The sequence below is a fragment of the Mixophyes fleayi genome, chromosome 9 (genome assembly GCF_038048845.1).
Source record: "Mixophyes fleayi isolate aMixFle1 chromosome 9, aMixFle1.hap1, whole genome shotgun sequence".
Taxonomy (NCBI): Eukaryota; Metazoa; Chordata; class Amphibia; order Anura; family Limnodynastidae; genus Mixophyes; species Mixophyes fleayi.
In genome coordinates, this window is record NC_134410.1 from 16755929 (window position 1) to 16776617 (window position 20689).

At 43.1% G+C, this 20689-nt stretch overlaps 1 protein-coding gene across 1 annotated transcript; it reads left to right on the forward strand.

Annotated features, from left to right (window-relative positions):
- The first annotated feature begins 1132 nt into the window (after positions 1 to 1132).
- On the forward strand, positions 1133 to 20689 carry ATAT1 (alpha tubulin acetyltransferase 1). Its single transcript, XM_075186624.1, has 13 exons — positions 1133 to 1506; positions 1658 to 1891; positions 3299 to 3359; positions 6260 to 6351; positions 6559 to 6619; positions 6727 to 6840; positions 7015 to 7116; positions 7855 to 7900; positions 10190 to 10261; positions 12194 to 12410; positions 18361 to 18458; positions 19330 to 19366; positions 20303 to 20689. Exons 2-13 carry the CDS (start codon positions 1797 to 1799, stop codon positions 20592 to 20594), a joined length of 1287 nt encoding a protein of 428 aa, XP_075042725.1. The 5' UTR covers positions 1133 to 1506; positions 1658 to 1796; the 3' UTR covers positions 20595 to 20689.

Sequence of the window (20689 nt, forward strand, 5' to 3'; positions counted from 1 at the left end):
CCACGTCCTGTGTGCCCATTCTGGAGCCAGCAGAATAGCGGTCACTCCTTCTCTTGGAAGCTTAGGGATCGGAGGAAACCAATACAACAGATGAAACAGCCACGGATTCATCATGGCATCCGTGGACTTCGTGCAGGAGAGAGGGACCTTGAAGTTTAGATGGGATGCCATGAGATCTATCTCCGGCTGACCCTAATAATGAACCAGAAGAGCAAAATCCTCAGCGTGAAGGGACCATTCTCCTGGATGTACTCTGTTATGGCTGAGTTAATCGGACTTCATGTTCTCCACCCCTGGTATGAAAATTGTCAATTAAATTTACACGGTATATGGAACTTTCGCTCAGACTTCTGCCAAGCCTCCGAAACCAAGCTGAGAAGATGGCGGGAAGCAGACAAGTTGTCTCTTCTGCCGTTTAAAAAGGGAGAAGCCACCAGAGTTGAAACTTCAGGATTGGCAAACACTAAACGTCAGCACCAGCCACGTGTACGGTGTCGGTGTATCTGTGCTGCCTGCATGTTATTATACAGATGCCAAACTGACTCCGTCCAACTGTACTTGGGCTACTGGATGAACTCCTGTATCTCTCCAGTAATCTGCCATCCCCTTCCTTCTATGCCTGCACGCTGCCCGCCTCATTCACAATGATCTTAAACAGCTGGCGGGCAGTGGCACTCTTGGGCAAGTCAAGGGGAGGCTTCGGTCAGCAAGAGGATAATGGGGGCTCATCCTAAATGGCATGGGTAGGTGACATATGCCTATGGGGCAGGAGGGATTAAGTCATCATCATCACCATTTATTTATATAGCGCCGCTGATTCAGCAGCGCTGTACAGAGAACTCATTCACATCAGCAGCGCCCTCTTATAGCTTACTAAAGCAGAGTCCTTGTGGTGCCCGTATAATTAACAAGTACTACAACTCTTTATGATAAATCTCAGGTCTCCCTGTTTGGCCATTTGAAAATGTCAGACAGCTTGGCCGAGTAACTACAACCCTACAAATCTGTCATTGTTACCAAGGGAGGCGGGGCCAGTTGCTAGGGGGCAGCATCTCCTGCGTGATTGGCTGACGCTCCTGTCAGAGGAGAGGACTCTATATAAGCCTCTTATTACACATCGCTGACAGGGGATATATCACGAGGGGCGTGGCCGCTCCCTCCCAACCAACCAGTCAGGCGGCGTGTGCTTCTGTTGCTAGGAAAGCGGTTGCCAGGTGGAAGGGGTCTCTCCCTCGCTGATTAGCGGGAGCTGATGTCACGTGGTAACGCCTCCTCTTGCCTCTCATCCATCGCCGGTTCCTATTGTCTCGGGAGCGCGCACCGGAGGAGAGGCAGCGTCGGGAGCGCGCGTCCTGGCCATTTATCCTTTTTATATAAAGCTGTACCGGCCCCGTGGACTGTATACATCTAATGTCCGGCACACATACCCCCAGCCACACTTACCTGCATGCAGCCCTGCACTGTGTATGTGATCTGCTGCTTGTATGTAGACACTTATAGATACAGGTAAGTATATCTAACACTGGCACATATGTGATTGTGATATTCCCCATGCTAAAGGTCATTTATGGTTTTATATATATATATATATATATATATATATATATATATATATATATTATATTTATTTATTTGTGTGTGTGTCTTGCTGTCATAGGGAGAACACCTACCCTAGAGAAGACGCAGGTGGGTTACAGCATTATTAAGAGCCTGGTGAATGGATATAGTGATGCTCTAGTCACTCACACGTATCTGTATTCCCACCATCATTTGCCGGTTGTCACTGTGTTACCAATATGGAGTTTGAATTCGATGTGCACAAAATATTCCTGGAGCCGATCACCAAACTGGACAGCAGCCTCGTCCCTCAACGGCGGCCTCTGGTCCCCAGGTATGTATAGACACCCTATCCTATAGAGCAGGCCTGTCCAACCTGCGGCCCTCCAGATGTTGTGAAACTACAAGTCCCAGCATGCCCTTCCAGCTATCAACTGGTTGTCTACCGGCAAAGCATGCTGGGGCTTGTAGTTTCACAACACCTGGAGGGCCGCAGGTTGGATAGGCCTGCTATAGAGGGTATGAAATCTTCTGCTATAACAAACTCCGACTGCCAGACAAAATCTTAACAAGAGATACTGAAACAGCGGTGGATAGGGATATTTGGGTGGTAGACCAGGATCCAGGGTTGTAAGGATGCTCAAACTTGGACAAACTCAATAGTCACAGCATGACCTTAATACGGGTTAAGGAAGTTGGTGCGATGTCCTTGTTTGTTGGGAAATACTTGAAGCTTGAGGATGATGGTAGATTTAATCCCCCACTGACCTCATAAGTACTCATACAATGGCAATGTACTAAATTTCTGCACCTAGACAGCATTGCAGAACAAGGAATTAGGTGGAATAGATGCAAGCAGCTCCTGATGTTTACTGTTTGAATCAGCAAATGCCTCATACATGAGAATTATTAGTAGAGCAGCCTGAACACAAAGTAGATATTGATAGGTAAGTGTACAGGTCATTTATGAAAGTCGTTGTTTAAAAATCATTAAACATATGCACCAAAATCGAATTGGAAAACTTACAACTATTTCATTAATAAAAAAATAAATATATATATATTTAACAAAAAGTGATACAATTGGCGCTAGAGATAAACAACGTTAAAGATCTGGAGTTCGAACAGTGTATAATTTATACACAAGAAAGTCTCATGAAATCCACCGTACACGTCTCTCTTGTATGAGCAGCAGCCAATAAAGCCAGATACCAGATGGTAAGTCCAGAAGAAATAGATCCTAGAAAGCAAAAGCAATGCGCCTCATAGTGTAATATGTTGGGTATATTGAACCCATTGAAAACATATTTCTCCTGCCAGGGTTAATGTGGAACCTACATACCAAGCTGTCTCTTCTACTTAACTCTCACCCAGCCATCCATCCAACTATGTAACACCCCCAGTATGTTCACTCTGTGTGAACCTTGTTTAGCTGCATTATATTGTAATATTGTTGCCCTGAAACGCCAGTCACCAATGCAGCTGTAAAGCTGCTGCCCTGCAATAGGCATTAGGCATTTTGCTCACCAGCAGGTAAAATTGTTATTTCCCTACCCTATGTATCAATTGTTCCCCTCACTTCTTACATTGTAAGCTCATTTTGGGCATCTTTACTTTCTGATCACGTCTTTGTATATAATTTGTTTGTGCCGAGAACCCCTCAGTGTACAACACTGCACAATATGTAAGCGCTTTATAAATAAAAGATAACATAATAATAATGTGTTCTCTCTTTTTCCAGCACTGAGGCTCAGAAACAAATCATGAAGATCATAGATGAGATTGGAAAGTCATCCGCCAAGGTAATGTACTATTATATACTGGTGTTACTTTACACAAAATAAATCTAAGTTTGTCCATTTGAAATCTTTATCATAGTGTAACGCATACATTTGTGCTGTAGGAATCACATGGCCGGACTATGATTACATGGATGTAGTTCCTGGGGTGTCTGAGCAGTGTTGTACTACTGAGCTCCATCCACTAGAGGGCACCTATGGATCTAGGAACACCGTTCACTATTACGTCTTTTATTTGTTGATTTATCATCATCGGCTATTTATATAGCGCCACTGTTACAAATAAAATAACTGACCTGTATTTATTTCACTAAAATTAAAAGGAATACAATTATTATTAAAACTTGAAAGATGATCCAGTAAAAACCCAGATTCTAATGCAGGGGTTTGTATTTGTGAATGTTGACTCTCACTATGTAGTTTATATATGAGGTACGCAGAAATAAATGACACTTTAGTGATATCTGGTTGTATAACGATAATGGGCCTCACTTTGAGTTAGAAGAGAATCTAAGATTGCAGACTTGCACCTGTGCAACTTATATTGCATTGCAAGGAGCGCACTTTTTTGCATGCAGGTAAATACTGACTGCTGTTGAATGTAGCACACTGGGCAGCTTTATCGTTACACTGTGATTTGCGCTAGGATGGGCTAGAATTCGCAGAGTTGCGGGCAGGGTAGGCTAAAGGCAGATGCGTTTCTGACCCACAGGTGTCCAGTGGTCTGGTAACCGTTCCGGTGGTCTTGCAACACGGAGAGGGTGGGAGGATTGTAAAACCAGGACACACCTGATCTGTGAGAGATGACAGCAGGTGCCTGCACTAAAGAAGGGGGAATGCGGGAGGCCCTTACATTCAATATACCTGGAGCTTTAGACATATGGCTCATCTGTCCTGTTCTGGAACCCCAATCGAAGGTCCATCATCACTTACTTTGGTTCGATTTCCATGGGAAACACTTTAAATTTAAGGTTATTCCTTTGGGCCGGTCATTGGCTCCATTGGTTTTCGCTGAGGTCATGACCACTTTGGCTGCACTTCTCGTTTGCCAGGGGATCATGATAATTTTTTACATAGGCAAAATCTGAGTGGAAGCCTGTTTCGTGGAATTGGCCCTTCAACATCTCTAGCGGACTGGATTATCAATTTATCAAAGACACCCCTAAAGTCATCGATCTCAATGGTGTACCTAGATTTACTCTTTGACACAGGGAGGTTATTGGACAAGAACCGCTCCCTCCAAAGTTAATCTTCTCTCTTTCTGTCATACCCACTCACAACCATTGGGTACTGCATGCATGCAGCAGGGACCATGGTCTTTACTCCGGAAGCTGTCACCTATGTACAGTTCCACATGCATCCATCCCAAATCACATTCCTGCTCTAGTAGAGCCATCCCTATTTGGTTCCTTCTTGGCTGGTGGTGACCATGTATGCCAGCCTCCAAAGCTGGGGGCAGTTTATCGTCCCCATGGTGTCCAGAGGACGTTGTTGCTGCCGCTGTAGGCTATCGATCAATTTCTTGGAGCTCTGGGCCAGTTATCTGGACTAAAAGGAAGTAAAAGTCGTAACAAGGTTTCCGTAGGTTGACCTGCGGAAGGATCATTAACGAGAATCCCGGCTGGGGAGAAGGCCGCAGAGAGAGAGAGAGAGAAGCAACTGGACTTCACCAATCAAGGTCCCAGCAGTCCAGACGGTCAATGCCACTGTGGTAGCTTGCCTAAACCACAAAGAGGGCACGAGCAGCTACCTGGCCATGAGGGAGACCTCTCAAAATTCTGCAGTGGGTGGAATAGTTTATTCCGATCATTACGGCCACTTGTGTTCAAGGGGTGGACACGTTGGAAAGAGACTTCCTGAGTAACTAAGTACCTAACCCTGTTTGTGGCCTCTTCATCCAGAGATTCTTCAAGATTTAGTGGACGCCCAAGATGTCCCCAGGTGGCAAACATGACTAAATCGCAATCCGCCACTATACAGCACCATGGCCCAATGGCATATGTCACCAATGCACTGGTAACCATGGGACCGTTCCAATTCTCTTACCTGTTTTCCCTGATGCCTCCAAGTCCTCAGATCCTTGACTAGTCCTGGTACGCTTCTCTGGTTGACCAGCTTCAGTGTCTTTCTCTTTGGCTAGACCTGGACTTGTTCTTTACTCTGACACTGAATACATTTGATAGGAATTTCTTGACAAAAATACAATTTTATTTTCAGCTGAACAGTTTGCTCAAATATTTCACTTGATTAAATATTTATTACAGCACTTTGTAACTCCCTTTCTTCAGTTTCTAATTAGTTAACCCAACAATTTGTTATTTAAACAAATTATTCCCTTTTTATAGTCTCCAAGAAATAATACAAATAGACAACGATGGTGGTTGCCTACACTTTTCCCGTCTGAATTAGATGTCAACACCTTCACTTACTGGCTATTCTGTCAGTCTTGGTTATATAACACAACACTATTAGATGCCTCACCGTACACTTTCCTGTGGCATTAAGTGATCCGCCAGCACTTTGCCTATTTGTTTTTGTGAGCATGGATAGGTCCGTAAGGAATGATTTTTTTTGTGAAAGCGGTATTGGCCGTTATCATATACTGGCACACTCCAGTGTTTGCTATCTAAGCAGTTACACTACGATCCCTACCAATGGGATCAGCTGTCTCATTCGCTCTTCTGTCCCCGAAACTTTGGCTAAAGCGCAAACACCCCTCACTCCCCGATCCTCCCCCAGATGTATCAGCACCCACATTATATATAATAGAGCGCTGGGGTAATTAGTTCAATTCCTGGGAGTAGCCGATGTTTTCTGACTTCTTCTGACTTTTCCTTGTCACTTTTTATACTTGTATCATCACAGAAATATACTAGTATAGATTTATTTTTTATTTGTTTCAGGCCCAGCGGTTACCAGCTCCAATAACCAGCGCCTCTCGGATGCAGACAAATCAGCATCACCTCTATATCTTGAAAGACTGCACCCCACAAACGTGAGATCCTGTGTAATGTTGTCTGTCAGAAACCAATCTAATAGAGACATGAAAAACCTAATCGCACAAAATACATCCTGTTCTGCACATATTACCTCTTCCTGACACACAATAACCCCTCTCCTGACAGTATTACGTCCCTTGTTAACCCATCCACTGCTGGATAGCTGCAGAGTGTCTGTTCATCTGGAATATCCTGTGTTTCAGAGCTGGCCGGGGTGTGGTGATCGGTTTCCTCAAGGTCGGATATAAGAAGCTATTCGTGCTGGTGAGATATAAACTTTCAGTGTCCACCCCCCCTGTGAGAGTGCAAAACCGCAGCTTGTATCTGAACATAGCTCTGATTGATGTCTTTATCTTTATTTTTGTGTTTAGAACCATTCAGGATCCCATATAGAAGCAGAGCCCTTATGTATCCTCGATTTCTATATCCACGAGTCTCTCCAGCGTCATGGGTTTGGGAAGGAACTTTTCAGCTTCATGCTCCGAGTAAGATTCTTCTGTGTTCAAAGTTCTTGTATCTTACCTGTGAATCCTCTTTATTACATTGCTTATCGCTTCCTCATTGCTTCACACATTTTCTTCAATTCTCTCCGCTTTCTTTCCACACCCCATATTCCTGTCTCTTCTCCCCCCGTGAAAATGTAATATGTCTTTTTCCAGACTGAGCAGGTTGAACCTCAGCATCTTGCCATTGACCGACCCTCTGAGAAGTTTCTATCCTTCCTGAGGAAACATTACAACCTTTGTTCGACTATCCCGCAGGTGAGAGTGAAGACTTGAGGTCACAAGGAAGTTCTTCTAGTGGGAGAGATGAAAGTAGAGCGAAGACGTGTGATCATAGAGGAAAGGATAGAGGTCACATGGTGGGTGTAGACCTAGAGATGTACAAGTAGAGAAGATGTGTGACCATAGAGGAAAGGATAGAGGTCACATGGTGGGTGTAGACCTAGAGAAGTACAAGTAGAGAGAAGATGTGTGACCGGAGAGGAAAGGATAGAGGTCACATGTTGGGTGTAGACCTAGAGAAGTACAAGTAGAGAGAAGACGTGTGATCGTAGAGGAAAGGATAGAGGTCACATGGTATGTGTAGATCTAGAGAAGTACAAGTAGAGAGAAGACGACGTGTGATCGTAGAGGAAAGGATAGAGGTCACATGGTGGGTGTAGACCTAGAGATGTACAAGTAGAGAGAAGATGTGTGACAGTAGAGGAAAGGATAGAGGTCACATGGTATGTGTAGACCTAGAGATGTACAAGTAGAGAGAAGACGACGTGTGATCGAAGAGGAAAGGATAGAGGTCACATGGTGGGTGTAGACCTAGAGATGTACAAGTAGAGAGAAGATGTGACAATAGAGAGACTATTTTGGAGATCAAGAGAACCATGAATGCGGGATTGAGACCTGGGGATTAATATCTTATTGGAAAAGGGAAAGGGAAGAGAGAAGCATAAGAATGAAGGTACCATAATGACTCAGGATTTTTTTTCTCCTTTTTCTCAGGTTAATAATTTTGTCATCTTTGAAGGTTTCTTCAGAGACCGGAAAGGTAAATAGTGTCTACCTCTAAGATTACTCAGGCCTCTCTATAAATACATACTGACATTCCTTAGGCGTAGACATAGAATGTATAGAGTTTGGTAACTGTTCAAATGTTAATTTTGAATTTCACAAGGGGCCATAAGTTATATAATGCCAGGTAACTCTGTAATTGTCATGTTGATTATACTTAGACTGGCATCACGTATACTAGAGCACAGGTTATATAGAGACAAACATTACATTAATAGTACAGAGACAGCATCACTTACACAGAGTCACAGGTTCTATAGAGATGAATGTCACATTAATAATACAGAGACTACATCACTTATACCGAGGCACAGGACAAATGTCACATTGATAATACATAGGATTCTATATTAACATTGTATGGAGACAGTGTTGAATGCACATCGTCACTGCAGATAATTGTTCATTCACTAAATTGCAGAATAATATACACAATGACTGTTACATTTCAACCTTGAATTCTTAAACATAAGACCAGTATAACTAACTACACACTGCTCACACTACAACATGACTCACAGGAGCAGAGTGACCTAATAACACAGACACTGAGTTCCTCCTTCTAATGACAGTGATGTAATCATTGCAGTCCCCACAGGATCGCTCTGAGACACTTAATAATATGTTATGTTTAATTAAAGGGCCCTTCTCACTCGTGCCCAAATGACCCATTCTCTTTATAATCCTCCTGCCCCTCAATCCATGCAGCTGATGTTGCTTATCACAGAGAGGTTGGAGATCGTCCTGCTAATTAGACAGTAAGACATACGCTGACCCCAAAATCCTTATACCCAAACTTGTGCGTTTTTTTCACCCACCCTTTATACCTTTTAGATGTCCCACTTCCCTTGTATAATTATTATAATTATATTAGTTGCATTTTGTTTATCGTTATTGATTCAGCAGTGACCTGTTATCTTCCTTCAGGCTTTAGCCGCTGCAGGTTGTATATGTTAGATAAATCGCCTTCCTTCTGTGTACAGCGGTAGATTGTAATTATGAAACGCTCTGTTGAATGTTGTTCATCTTAATAATTTTCTTTTGAACCTCAACCTTGAATTTATTCATTTTGTTTTATTAAGCAGTAGTGTTCAGATGGTGCAGACCAATCTCTGTTACGTTCCACATTGGCTCTGTGTTCAGCTTAGTTGTTTAAATTCCATTTGTTGCGTTTTTGCTCATCTTAAGTTCATTTGGGTTCAGCTCAAACTAACCCACATACAAGGACATAGCAGATGTGACTTATGATTGAATTAGCCGCGACTTTTGTTGGACAGCACAAACAAGTTACTCATTCTTGTTGAAGCCTGTTACATTCATTTTGGCCAGAGAATATAAGAATTTTGAATACATCGTGTTGTCTGTTAAAATATAGTTATTATTTATTTTTTGTTCAGACTCTCATTTTTCTATTTGTTGATCCTGGTTAAGGTGCATAGACTTTGATTCCTAAGGGTTATTTTGTTATATTAAAGTATCCGGTTTCATCCTGAGTAATGATTGTTAGGTTTAGTAGCAATATGTGACAAAGACCCTATTCCTGCCCTTGAGTCCCTCCCTGTGACCCCTCAACCAATGTAATTAATTCAGTTTCATTGCCAGCTGTCAGAATGCCCTGTACACTTCTTCCCTCTCTTTTCCAATGGTTGTTTTCAGGACGTCCCTCTCTCTCTCTCTTTTCCCGGAAATGGATTTTCCTGCCCCTAATTTAGCCCCAGAGCATGTAGGGGATAAAGATGTGTGTACAGAGGAGTGAGGATGTTTTAGGGATGGACATAATCCAGGATTCAGAAGTAATTACTGTAAACCATTTGTATTCTAGCAACCGAATCGGAATCCTGATCTTCATAAAACATATTTTCACCGTTATTTGGGATTACCAAGGTTTCAGCCCAATTTTTAAAATATAAATCAGGAGATTGATTCGGTCTAGTATTCAAGAAGATCCTAAAAAACGAAATCAATGGATTATGTGCATCCCTAGACTTTTGGGATGGAGTTGCCTGCTCCACGATTTTCTCTATTTTTTATCTTGTTTGTACCTTTCACTCTTTTGTTTACATTTTTAACCAGATTTTCTTACACTAAATCCTATTTCCTCTTCTTCTTTTTTACTTTCCTTTCTACATATCGCTTTTATTTTTTTTTCTGTTTTTAATCTATGAAAGTGATGGGATATAGTTGAAGTGAGGAAATGCTGAGATGGACAAGATGCAATAGACTCTTTCTGGAATCTCATAACATTTTCTTCTTCTTTTCCTTTTAGCCCCAGGGAGAAAGTTACCACCCAAGCGGACTGAGGGAGAGATCAAGCCATACTCCCTGTCTGAGAGAGACTGTAAGGACTGGTAACCAAGGGCTTGCATGTGAGGGAAGATGGGATCATCAGAGGGAAATTTAGAAGGAACATATGAACTTTATAACGAGAGTGGGTGACAGGATACAGAAATGGAAGGAAAATATATTCACAGGAGCTGGTTTAATGTATTATTATTTATTTATATGGCGCCACAAGGTTTCCGCGGCACTGTACAAAATACAAAAAAACAATACAAACAGTAGAGCATGCAGGGTACAACAGTACAGAGCAAAAAGTAATACCAAGACTCCAAAAGCTCCAAGCATAGTTAGTACAGTGACGATAGAGAAGAAGAAATGGTATTGAGGCAGAAGGGAAGAAGACCCTGCTCGTAAGAGCTTACATACTAATTGGAGGAGAAACAAACATCAGGCACGAGAGGAGTCAGTGGAGGGGATCAAACGCAAGAGGAGCTCGAACAAGGAAATGGGAGGTGAGGAGAACAAGCGTGGAGAAGGTTAGGTGGATGGCTGGTAGGCTTTGTGGAACAGATGAGGTTTGAGAGCTCGTTTGAAGGTGCTTAGATTAGTGGACAGATGGATGGAGTGAGGGAGGTCGTTCCAGTGGAGGGGGGGCTGCACTGGAGACATCTTGAATTTTAGCATGGGATGAGGTGATCAGTGGGGAGGAGAGGCGACGGTCATTGGCCGAGCGCAGGGAACTGACGGGAGTGTGAATGAAGAGGAGGTTAGAGATATAAGGGGCAGTGAAGAGAAGGCCTTGTATGTGAGGGTGAGGAGTTTAGATTATGTAGGGGAAAGGGAGCCAGTGTAAGGCAAAGAGGGGAGGCAGAGGAGGAGCGGCATGATAGAAAGATAGGTCTCGCAGCCGTATTGAGAATAGAGCGAAGAGGGGGCGAGATGGGAGTGGGGGAGACTGGTGAGGAGAAGGTTACCCTAATCAAGACGGTAAATGATGAGTGTATGGATAAGGGTTTTGGTGGCATCCTGAGAGAGGAAGTGCCGACATGTTGCAATATTTTGTAGTTAGAAGTGACAGGAGTGGGCAAGAGATTGAATGTGGGGGGCTCAAGAGAGGGAGGAGTCGAGGGCGACACCCAGACAGCGGAGTTGGGGAACAGGAGAGATGGTGGTGTAACGGTGATGGATTTTTATTTAAAAAGAGCTGACCTATTGCTCAGCACTGTAGAATGAGCAGATTGGGACACAAACAAATGACGCATGGACATGGCCTCCTCACAATCCTGGGGTGTGGAGAACACTTGATATAGAAGTTATCAGTTGTCTCTGGTGGCGGGGACAGTACTACCGTAAGACAGCAGCATTATCAGCCGCCAATAAAGCAGCCGTTAGCAACTGGCATTTCTATGCCGCAATTGTGGTGTGGTACGGTTGGCACGAGGAGAGACAGTGAACCATGAACCAGTCATTGTAGAAATCTTGAAACAGTCACCTCTGGCAACCATAACTGTCCTTCAATATTTAATATAACCAAATCTCCTTCCTCCTTTGGTTCTGAGGAAGGCTGTTGCCTTTATGCTGCACAGCCACTCTGACGGTTGTCCGCCAGATCAAAGTGGCTATGAGTAGCCCGGTGCTTTTCCTTGGCATCATACCCGCTGCTGGACACAAAGCCAGGACAGTTGGACCCCATGTTTGATGCCAGCTGTTGCTACTAAGGGGGCTGTAGGGGTAACTAAAGAATGAGCAGAGATGGTGACAGTAATGACAGTTGAACTGACTGGGTCCAGCAGCTGAACGGAGATGATATTCACTAGATCTTCTAAACAAACCCATAATTGTTAATTATTTTATATTTGTAAGAAGAAGATTATATACGAGGCTGCCATCTGCATGCTGCCATTTATTTAATGTATGGCTAGTGAGGAAATGACCATGGAAGTTGGTTGGTTTACAGTATGGGACTGGTGCTCTTTCCTTTATCTTTTAGTCCTGAAACAAGAAGAAGGCCTTCCTTGGCCTTTTAGCCAGGGACAGTCATCCCTTAACCGTGCCGGCAGTCTTGGATCTTCTCCGACACGGGCTTGCTCCCGATCAACTCATGGTGAGGAGGAATTTATGAAGTCACTCCGAGCTTGTAGACCTCACTCACTCCATAGAGCGGCCAACGGTGAACAAGAGGATCCTTCCCAGAGGAGAAGGACCAGGTAAGCACAGCTACTGCAGAAGACAAAGGTAGCTCATACTCCATGTCTTCCTACCACTGAGGTGGTTTGTAGAATCCACCCGTCTTGTTGAGCAGAGGTTCTTGACCTGTTTATAGGGGTCTTCCAGAGGGGCTAAGATTTAAGGAGTTTCTTAATCATACACACGCATAGTGGGGCAAATGATATTAAGGCACATGAACATAGTCCTGGTTTGAGAAACTTTGATCGATGGAGGAACGATAGAAATAATTCTCTCTGTGCTAATTAATTATGATCAGGTTTCCTTTTGTCTGTCACTATATATCTCTTTTCTCTGTCCTTGTCTCACGTCTCTTCCCTCTTTCCTACCCACTCCACCAGTTCCCTCAACCGTCCTCAAAGCATTCACCATTAACCCGTTCTTTTATATGCTCCGCTCCTCAACCATGCAGCTGTATTTATCCCCCGCCATCATCAATAAGAACCCTATACATCGGCACAATACAATGGGACTGGATTAAATCAATGTTCCTTCCTGGAAAATGAATTACTTTGTTTCTTCCACTGATTGCCTCTGTTCTCTCTAGTAACACTTGTAACCTTTCTTACTTTTTTTTTATTTCACTTGAAAAAAACAACTTCAATTTGTGTAATTTGTGGTGAACTTGGGATGGCCGGACACCTTCGCTCTTTGCCTCAGTCTTATGTTTAAAACAGATAAATACAGATGGTCTGTTGGCCGCTTCTCTGAATACTCTGAGGTCAGACCGTGGAGCTATTACTTGTAAATGGAGGTGAAATAAGTCAGTGGAGCCATAATTTATGCTTTGTTACTAGTAGTAATATTAGTACTACTATTTAATAGTTAAGAGAAATAGTAGTATTGTTCCTTTGTCAAGCTTTTACTGTCCTAGGCGTAAATGTATCAAGCTGTGAGGTTACAAAAATGGAGTTGTTCCTTATAGCAACCAATCAGATTCTAGCTGTCATTTTGTAGAATGTACTAAATTAATGATAACTAGAATCTGATTGGTTGCTATAGGCAAAATCTCCACTTTTTTAATCCGCTGGAAATTCTTAGCTTGATAGCCCCCTAGAGAGTTTTTAGAATGCAAAACTTTTTGCATTGGAACCAGTTGGGTACATGGGAGGCAGCAAACCTACTTCTTGTACTGCCAGACACATGCTTAGTGTAGGCTGTCAGCCTGTGCAACTACAGGTCCCAACATGTGCTGCCAGCCAAAGGACAGGACAGCTGGAGAGACACAGCTTGGCTGCCTTTGACTTAAATTATACATTTTGGCTACTCCGTTTCATGTGACTGCAATAAGCTTTCTTTGCCACATGGTGGCGCTGCAGCTTTCATATTGAATGTTTTATACTTAAATCTGTCAAGTATGCAATGTCCCTATTCAATATTCATATACATTTTTTAAAGTGTACCTCGTGTCTACACACAGTAATGGGTAACCTCACAGAGGCACGAGGCACAAAGTCCCTCGTGACTTGGTGATATCACTAGTTCCTAGGCTTCCTACTCTTATATTTTAGTTTATGCCACCAAACCGCTGCCCAAACTCTTACGCCTGGTCTGAGTGATTAGTTTGCAGCCTTCCATGCTTCACCAGACAGGTGGATTCAAGTTAAGTCAGAGCGCGAATAACGCACTGAAGGATCAACTGAACATGCCCCATATTGTTTTTATGTTTTATGGCCCAAAGCAACCGCTGCTACGTGATGTCTAGAACAGGCCGGGCCAACCTGTGGCTCTCCAGCTGTTGCTGAACTAAAAGTCCCAGCATGCCCTGCCAGCTATCGGTTGTCAATCTTCTGGTAAAGCATGTGTTGTCTTTAATAGGGTACTTCATTGTTCCTTCCGTTTATATACTATATAATAACTACTAGAATATAGTGTAAACTTGGATAGTGATTCCAGCATTGGAACATTCTGAGATTCCTCTGCTTATATAGAACATTCCATATGGAACATTCTGAGATTCCTCCGCTTATATAGAACACTCCATGTTGAATAAGGACGATCCCGTCACACCATTAGAGCCAGGAAATCCAGGCTAGGACTGACCTGAGGATTTTCACACTTACACATGCCTTATATAATGGGATACAGATGCAGTCTCTTGTAGATGTACAATAAGGGCTATTCATGTTGCACTTTAATGTAAGACAACCTATATATTCTACTTAGAGACACACACAACCTCCTATAACTACCTGCATAGCGATACAAAAAGATAAATGTCATGTCCGTGGCTCAGGTACACTGACTGCCAGAGCCACGTTTTCCACTGGTAATTAATGATCCATAATGTCTGGACGACATTACCATTCAGCTCCATGTACCAATAATAAACATTAAAAATGTTTTGAAAAGTGAACGAACCAATCATTCCACTGATGCCGTCTAATACGAAGCACATTATGTAAACGTGGGAGCTCCCCTTTAAAATAAGTTTTTTAACACACACAATGTTTCCGTGGTCTATGGGCTACTCACTTCCTCAGCAAATTACTTTGTAAAACATGTCTCGTGTTAGAGCCTGCTGGTTGTAGCAATTGTTTCATCACCAGTGACAAGTAATAGCTCACACGATGTCTGTCTCCTTAGCCGTACGAATGTGTTTTCTTGTTTGTTTTTAAAAATAATTTGTTTATACATTTTTTATACTCTAATAGTACTAATTCTACACGTTTGAGATAAACCCCTAGCGTACATTGTCACCTACACACAGTGGAGAATGCAGCCTGTCGGCTGACCTGTGGCTAGTGACCTAAGGCACGTGGCTTCAACGAATTGAGAGCCTTCAGCTAAAAAAAAATGTCTGCCTTCGCTGGGGGCTGTTTATGAAGCGCAGGATCGCAGCTTTGCGCCCACGGTGTGCCTCGATTTTCGACGCGGCTCACAGGTTTCTGGTGCGAGATGGCTGCGCAATGTATAAAATGAACCAATACATTGTAAACGCTGGCAGCATAACCCCCCCCCCTCCACCCCCTCCCCATCCGCATGAATCCTCAACCAGCCCCAGGATGTTTTTTTTTTTTAATTTTTGGGTATAATATGTAGGGTTCTTATAGTCCTCTGTCTGTTATACAGGGACCACTGGGGTAGTAAAGATGCCTCCCTGCCCCTCATAGAGAGTCACCAGCTCCTGCGCTGACCAGCCGGAGGCTCATTCTTACTACAGGGAGTCCACGAACTCTGGGGGGGGTCTCTCTGTTATACTGGAAACCAGAAGAGTCCTGTCCAGCGCAGGAGCTGGATAAGGTTTCTTTTTAAGCTGTGCACTGTACATGGACATTGTTTCATTACAGCTGTGCCTGTAACGCGATTCTCCGCAGAACAGGTCCCAGTAATAGAATAGTACTTTGGAAGAGCGAAATGCGTTGTCAGACGCATTCCGGGGAATGAGAGCTTTGCCCACACAAAAGTGACGCCAGTGATAAAGACACTTCCGCTGTTGCCTCACTCTAATCATTTTAAAGCCATAAAGGCTGAACAGAAGTTTATTCAATTGAAAGGGGTGGTGCTAAGGAATTAGGGGGTTGGACTTCTCACCTTTCCACCATCTAGGTTGCAGTTTTAGTTTCTGGAGGTCACAGTGTCCTGCGCAGGCCATTGAGCAGCACTTGAACAAAACAAAGTTATTTCTCGGTCCACATCAAGCGTGCTGCGTAAATTAGGCCACTGTGTGTGTTGGTGACAAGAACGCTTTAAGGACGTGGTTTGCAGTTTGTTTTATTGGGGATGAATATTTGACTTTACTAGATCAATAAAGACACAACATGATGAAGTGTTTTGTGTACTGTTTAGTATTTTTACATGGATCTGATCATATACCCCTGAATTACTCACTAGTAGATTTGATATTGGCCTCTGAACACAGATGAGAAGAATTAGTGTTATACAGATAGACAGATATGAATGATCTATAGAGTAGGGACTCCTGAATAGAAGGTGTAGTAGGGTCAGAACTTATCCCTGATCCCTGGTCCCAGTTTCTAGAATACCTCCCCTGGGTTTTGTAGGTCCAAAATTCTGTTACTATACAGTCATTAACAGGAAGTCAGTATGTATTTATGAATGTGTACGAGTGTTTATTTGTGGAAGAATGTGTTTGTGTGCATGTGTGTGGTTGTATGTATTTGTGTAACTGTATATTGCCATGTGTGTGAGTAAAAGTTGTATTATCATCTATTTATATAGCGCCACTAGTTCCGCAGCGTTGTACAGAGAACTCATTCACATCAGTCCCTGCCCCATTGGAGCTTACAGTCTAAATTCCCTAACATACAGACACACAGACAGACAGAGAGAGACTAGGGTCAAATTGATGGCAGCCAATTAACCTACTAATTTGTTTTTGGAGTGTGGGAGGAAACCGGAGCACCTGGAGGAAACCCATGCAAGCACGGGAGAACATACAAACTCCTCAGAGATAAGGTCATGGGCAGTAATCAAACTCATGACCCCAGTGCTGTGAGGGAGAAGTGCTAACCACTAAGCCATTATAAATAATATCGTACCCCCTACTGATATGAGACGTCACCTTGGACATTTATTAAACCTCTGCAGCTTTGTGGAGTTATAGGGCTACATAACTCTTTATTGACTTTATATAAGAGATAATGCTATCCTTACTGTAAATTATATGAATATTAGAAGTCATCAAGGCGTTTTGTGACTATATAAAAGTCCAAGGCTGCTGGCCAGTGCTATATAGGTCATAGAAATCCAAGGTGACTTCTCAAAATCTGTAATAATTTCTTACAATAGACACATTTTCCTGATAAACACTGAACTGATGATGTCCGAACTCGCTGTGAGCGATGACATCAGAACTTACTGCGTATACAGATATTATTTATAGGTATATTAAAATCACCTTTGTAGTATATGCTTATATTTCCCAGCAGGGGATGCATTGTTCATTTCATATGTCATTTACATATTTTTATTTATTTATTTTTGGGGGGTACCAACTTGCCTTGACCCTCTCCCAATATATCAAAATTGTTCTACACAAGCTTGTTTTCCCCAGTGATACAACAGCATTAATTTCACCTATTGTTAACTACATTTTATTAACCATACTAAACTGAATTTGTAGCTCTCATTAAAGTAAATAAAACATAATCTATAAAATATAATTATTAATAAAAATCATGTGTTGGCCGGAGAGCTGTCCCAGAAGTTTAACCCCTAATGTCAGAGAACCAATTCATCAACTATTTTATCTATAGTTGATGAATTGGTCCATGACTAAGGAAGCATGAATTGCTGTGGGTACTCTAGAACCAGAGTGGATAAAGAGCCAGAAATAAAAGAAGACAATATCTTGGGATTGTTTTATTAATTAAATTAAATCAGTTAAAAACCAGGATAGGTCTGTTTATTCACGTGAAACTGATAAATGCGTTATATATGCTGACTTCGCCCATTCTGGCTGGGACCTAACGTTGTGAAACTACAAGCCCCAGCATGCTTTACCAGTGGATAGCTGGCAGGATCATGTAGTTTCACAACACCTGGAGAGCCGTAAGTTGGCCGGGCCGGATATAGAAAATAAATATGATGTAATTATTGCTCAAAGGGATCCAAGTTAGTGACTTTCAAGGAGAGATTGTATCACGCAGCGGTATATTTGTATCTACTGATCATCTGACGTCTAAGCATATGGAACAGTGATGATAGGCAGGACATGGGTCATAGAGGGGACAGGTGGACAAATTGTAATAAACTATATAGAGTTGTTGTAGATTAATCACTTACAGACCCTTGTGAGGGCGGATGTCACCATTTGTCATTTCTCTCCTCATTCTCTGTTTTCTGCTCTCTACGCATTTCACATCACTCACTCCCTACAACGCCATCCACCCGCCACCTCTTTCCATACATGTGTCTCTGCTGCCCAACCCTTCCTTCCCTCCCTGTCTCTGTCACTTTGTCTCTCAGCGATATGAATCTCTCCCGCGGACTCCAGGCTCAGAGAAGCTGCTACAGCCGTCACATGTCTCCCTCTCCCCCGCTTCTCACAAGAGCGCCACCTACAGGTATGTGCAGATTTGCAGTGTATCTTGTCATTCTACGCAGCATTGCCAAATATATTACACTCAGTATCCAAATAATAGGGACATCAGGTGGTTTCATTCATACGGTGATTGGTTTATATTAAAGAGCTCCAGTGTCCGTATTGCTTTTCGACAGAAAACCCAACTACTAAATTTCTGGACGTCACCTCCTCCAGGGGGTACTCGCCCATCCACAGGACACCCCTCTAAGTTTAGTGTGAGTGAAGGTGATGCGTCTTTATATGAAGAAACCGTGTACCCCACAATCACAGCCTGACCCCAAACATCCTTTGTGCTATCGAGCTCCTGAGCCTTTTCCAGATCTATTTATAAATATTATTACTAGTTATTTTATGAAGCGAGTTATAGGTCTATGGAACACATACCAGACTGTACAAGAGGGAACTCCCTGTGTTTGGTAGGTAGTGATAGAGTAGCGGATATGTGAGGTCAGTCCTCTAAACTATACCCTACTTTTTGATCAGTGTTTTCTTGTGACGTGTTCAATGATAACTCGATATGAAGATCACTGTTATAAAAGCAAGTTGTTTGGTTTCAGACTTGAAACTGTATATTATAAGTAATAACGTGTTCTGTGCTGTAAAATAAAAGAGATGTTACAAGTTACAACAGATCTATATGACCTGTGTATAAGCACTCCCTGGAATATGGTCACTGAACTCCTTGGAACTGCTTCCTGTCTTACAGTATATTATAGAATATTGCATTTCATGTCTATTTACCTTTGTAGTTTGTTCAATTAAAAATGAAATTGAGAAAAGAATAGTACAACATAGCTGTATATGTATTTATATGTGTAGGTTTGTTTACACTTTATATCTTCTCTCTCCAGTGGGTATTAGAGAAGAGCACAAAGAAACCACTAAAGGGTAAGATCGATTCTTCTGCTACGCCCAAAAGGGAGATAAACTGATATCATCCTTCTGTCTGTGTCACTATGTCTCCCTGCAGTGGGAGGGACAGACTCGCAGCTTCCTTCTGTCTGTGTCACTATGTCACCCTGCAGTGGGAGGGATAGACTCACAGCTTCCCTCTGTCTGTATCTCCCTGCAGTGGGAGGGACAGACTCACAGCTTCCTTCTGTCTGTGTCACTGTCACCCTGCAGTGGGAGAGACAGACTCACAGCTTCCTTCTGTCTGTGTCACTGTCACCCTGCAGTAGGAGGGACAGACTCACAGCTTCCTTCTGTCTATGTCTCCCTGCAGTGGGAGGGAAAGACTCCCAGCTTCCTTCTGTCTGTCGCTATGTCACCCTGCAGTGGGAGGGATAGATTCACAGCTTTCCCCTGTCTGTCACTATGTCACCCTGCAGTGTGAAGGACAGACTCACAGCTTCCCTCTGTCCTTGTCACTATGTCACCCTGTAGTGGGAGGGACAGACTCACAGCTTCCCTCTGTCCGTGTCACTATGTCACCCTGTAGTGGGAGGGACAGACTCACAGCTTCCCTCTGTCTGTGTCACTATGTCACCCTGTAGTGGGAGGGATAGACTCACAGCTTCCCTCTGTCTGTGTCACTATGTCACCCTGTAGTGGGAGGGATAGACTCACAGCTTCCCTCTGTCTGTGTCACCCTGCAGTGGGAAGGACAGACTCACAGCTTCCCTCTGTCTGTGTCACTAGGTTACTCTGCAGAGCTAGGAACAGACTAGTCTGTCACCTCTGTCATATGACCCCTGACCTCTATCCGATATCTGATTTTTCTGGTGTAAGCTGCTCTGTTCATGGGTGGCTCTAAATATATCTGTTTCCTGCCTCCTCTCACTGACAGACTTGGAATTCCCATCACATATTCTGTCTCCACAGCGTGAACAAAGAGCCGGCATCAGAAGAGACTCTGACATTGAACGCTCAGCAGAGAACTGACCAAATGGACTCCAACGCGAAAAATCACCAACACACAAGGACGCTATCCGAGCAGCGAGCATCAGGGGGATATAAAGGCCCACAGAGGGACCAGGGACATAATAAAACCTGCGGCCCAGGTGCTTCCACGACTACGTGGTTGGAAAAGCCATCGTGGACCGTGCTGGGCACAGTGATGGATGCACAGTGGGTGAAGCGGAAACAGGAACTGCGGGGAACCCGTCCTTGGTGAGAGGAGGCGGCAGAGGCAGAAGCAGCACTCGGCACAGACACTTTACTATCTTATATTCTTTGTACTAAAGAATAAAACATTTTGGTTTTTTTTTT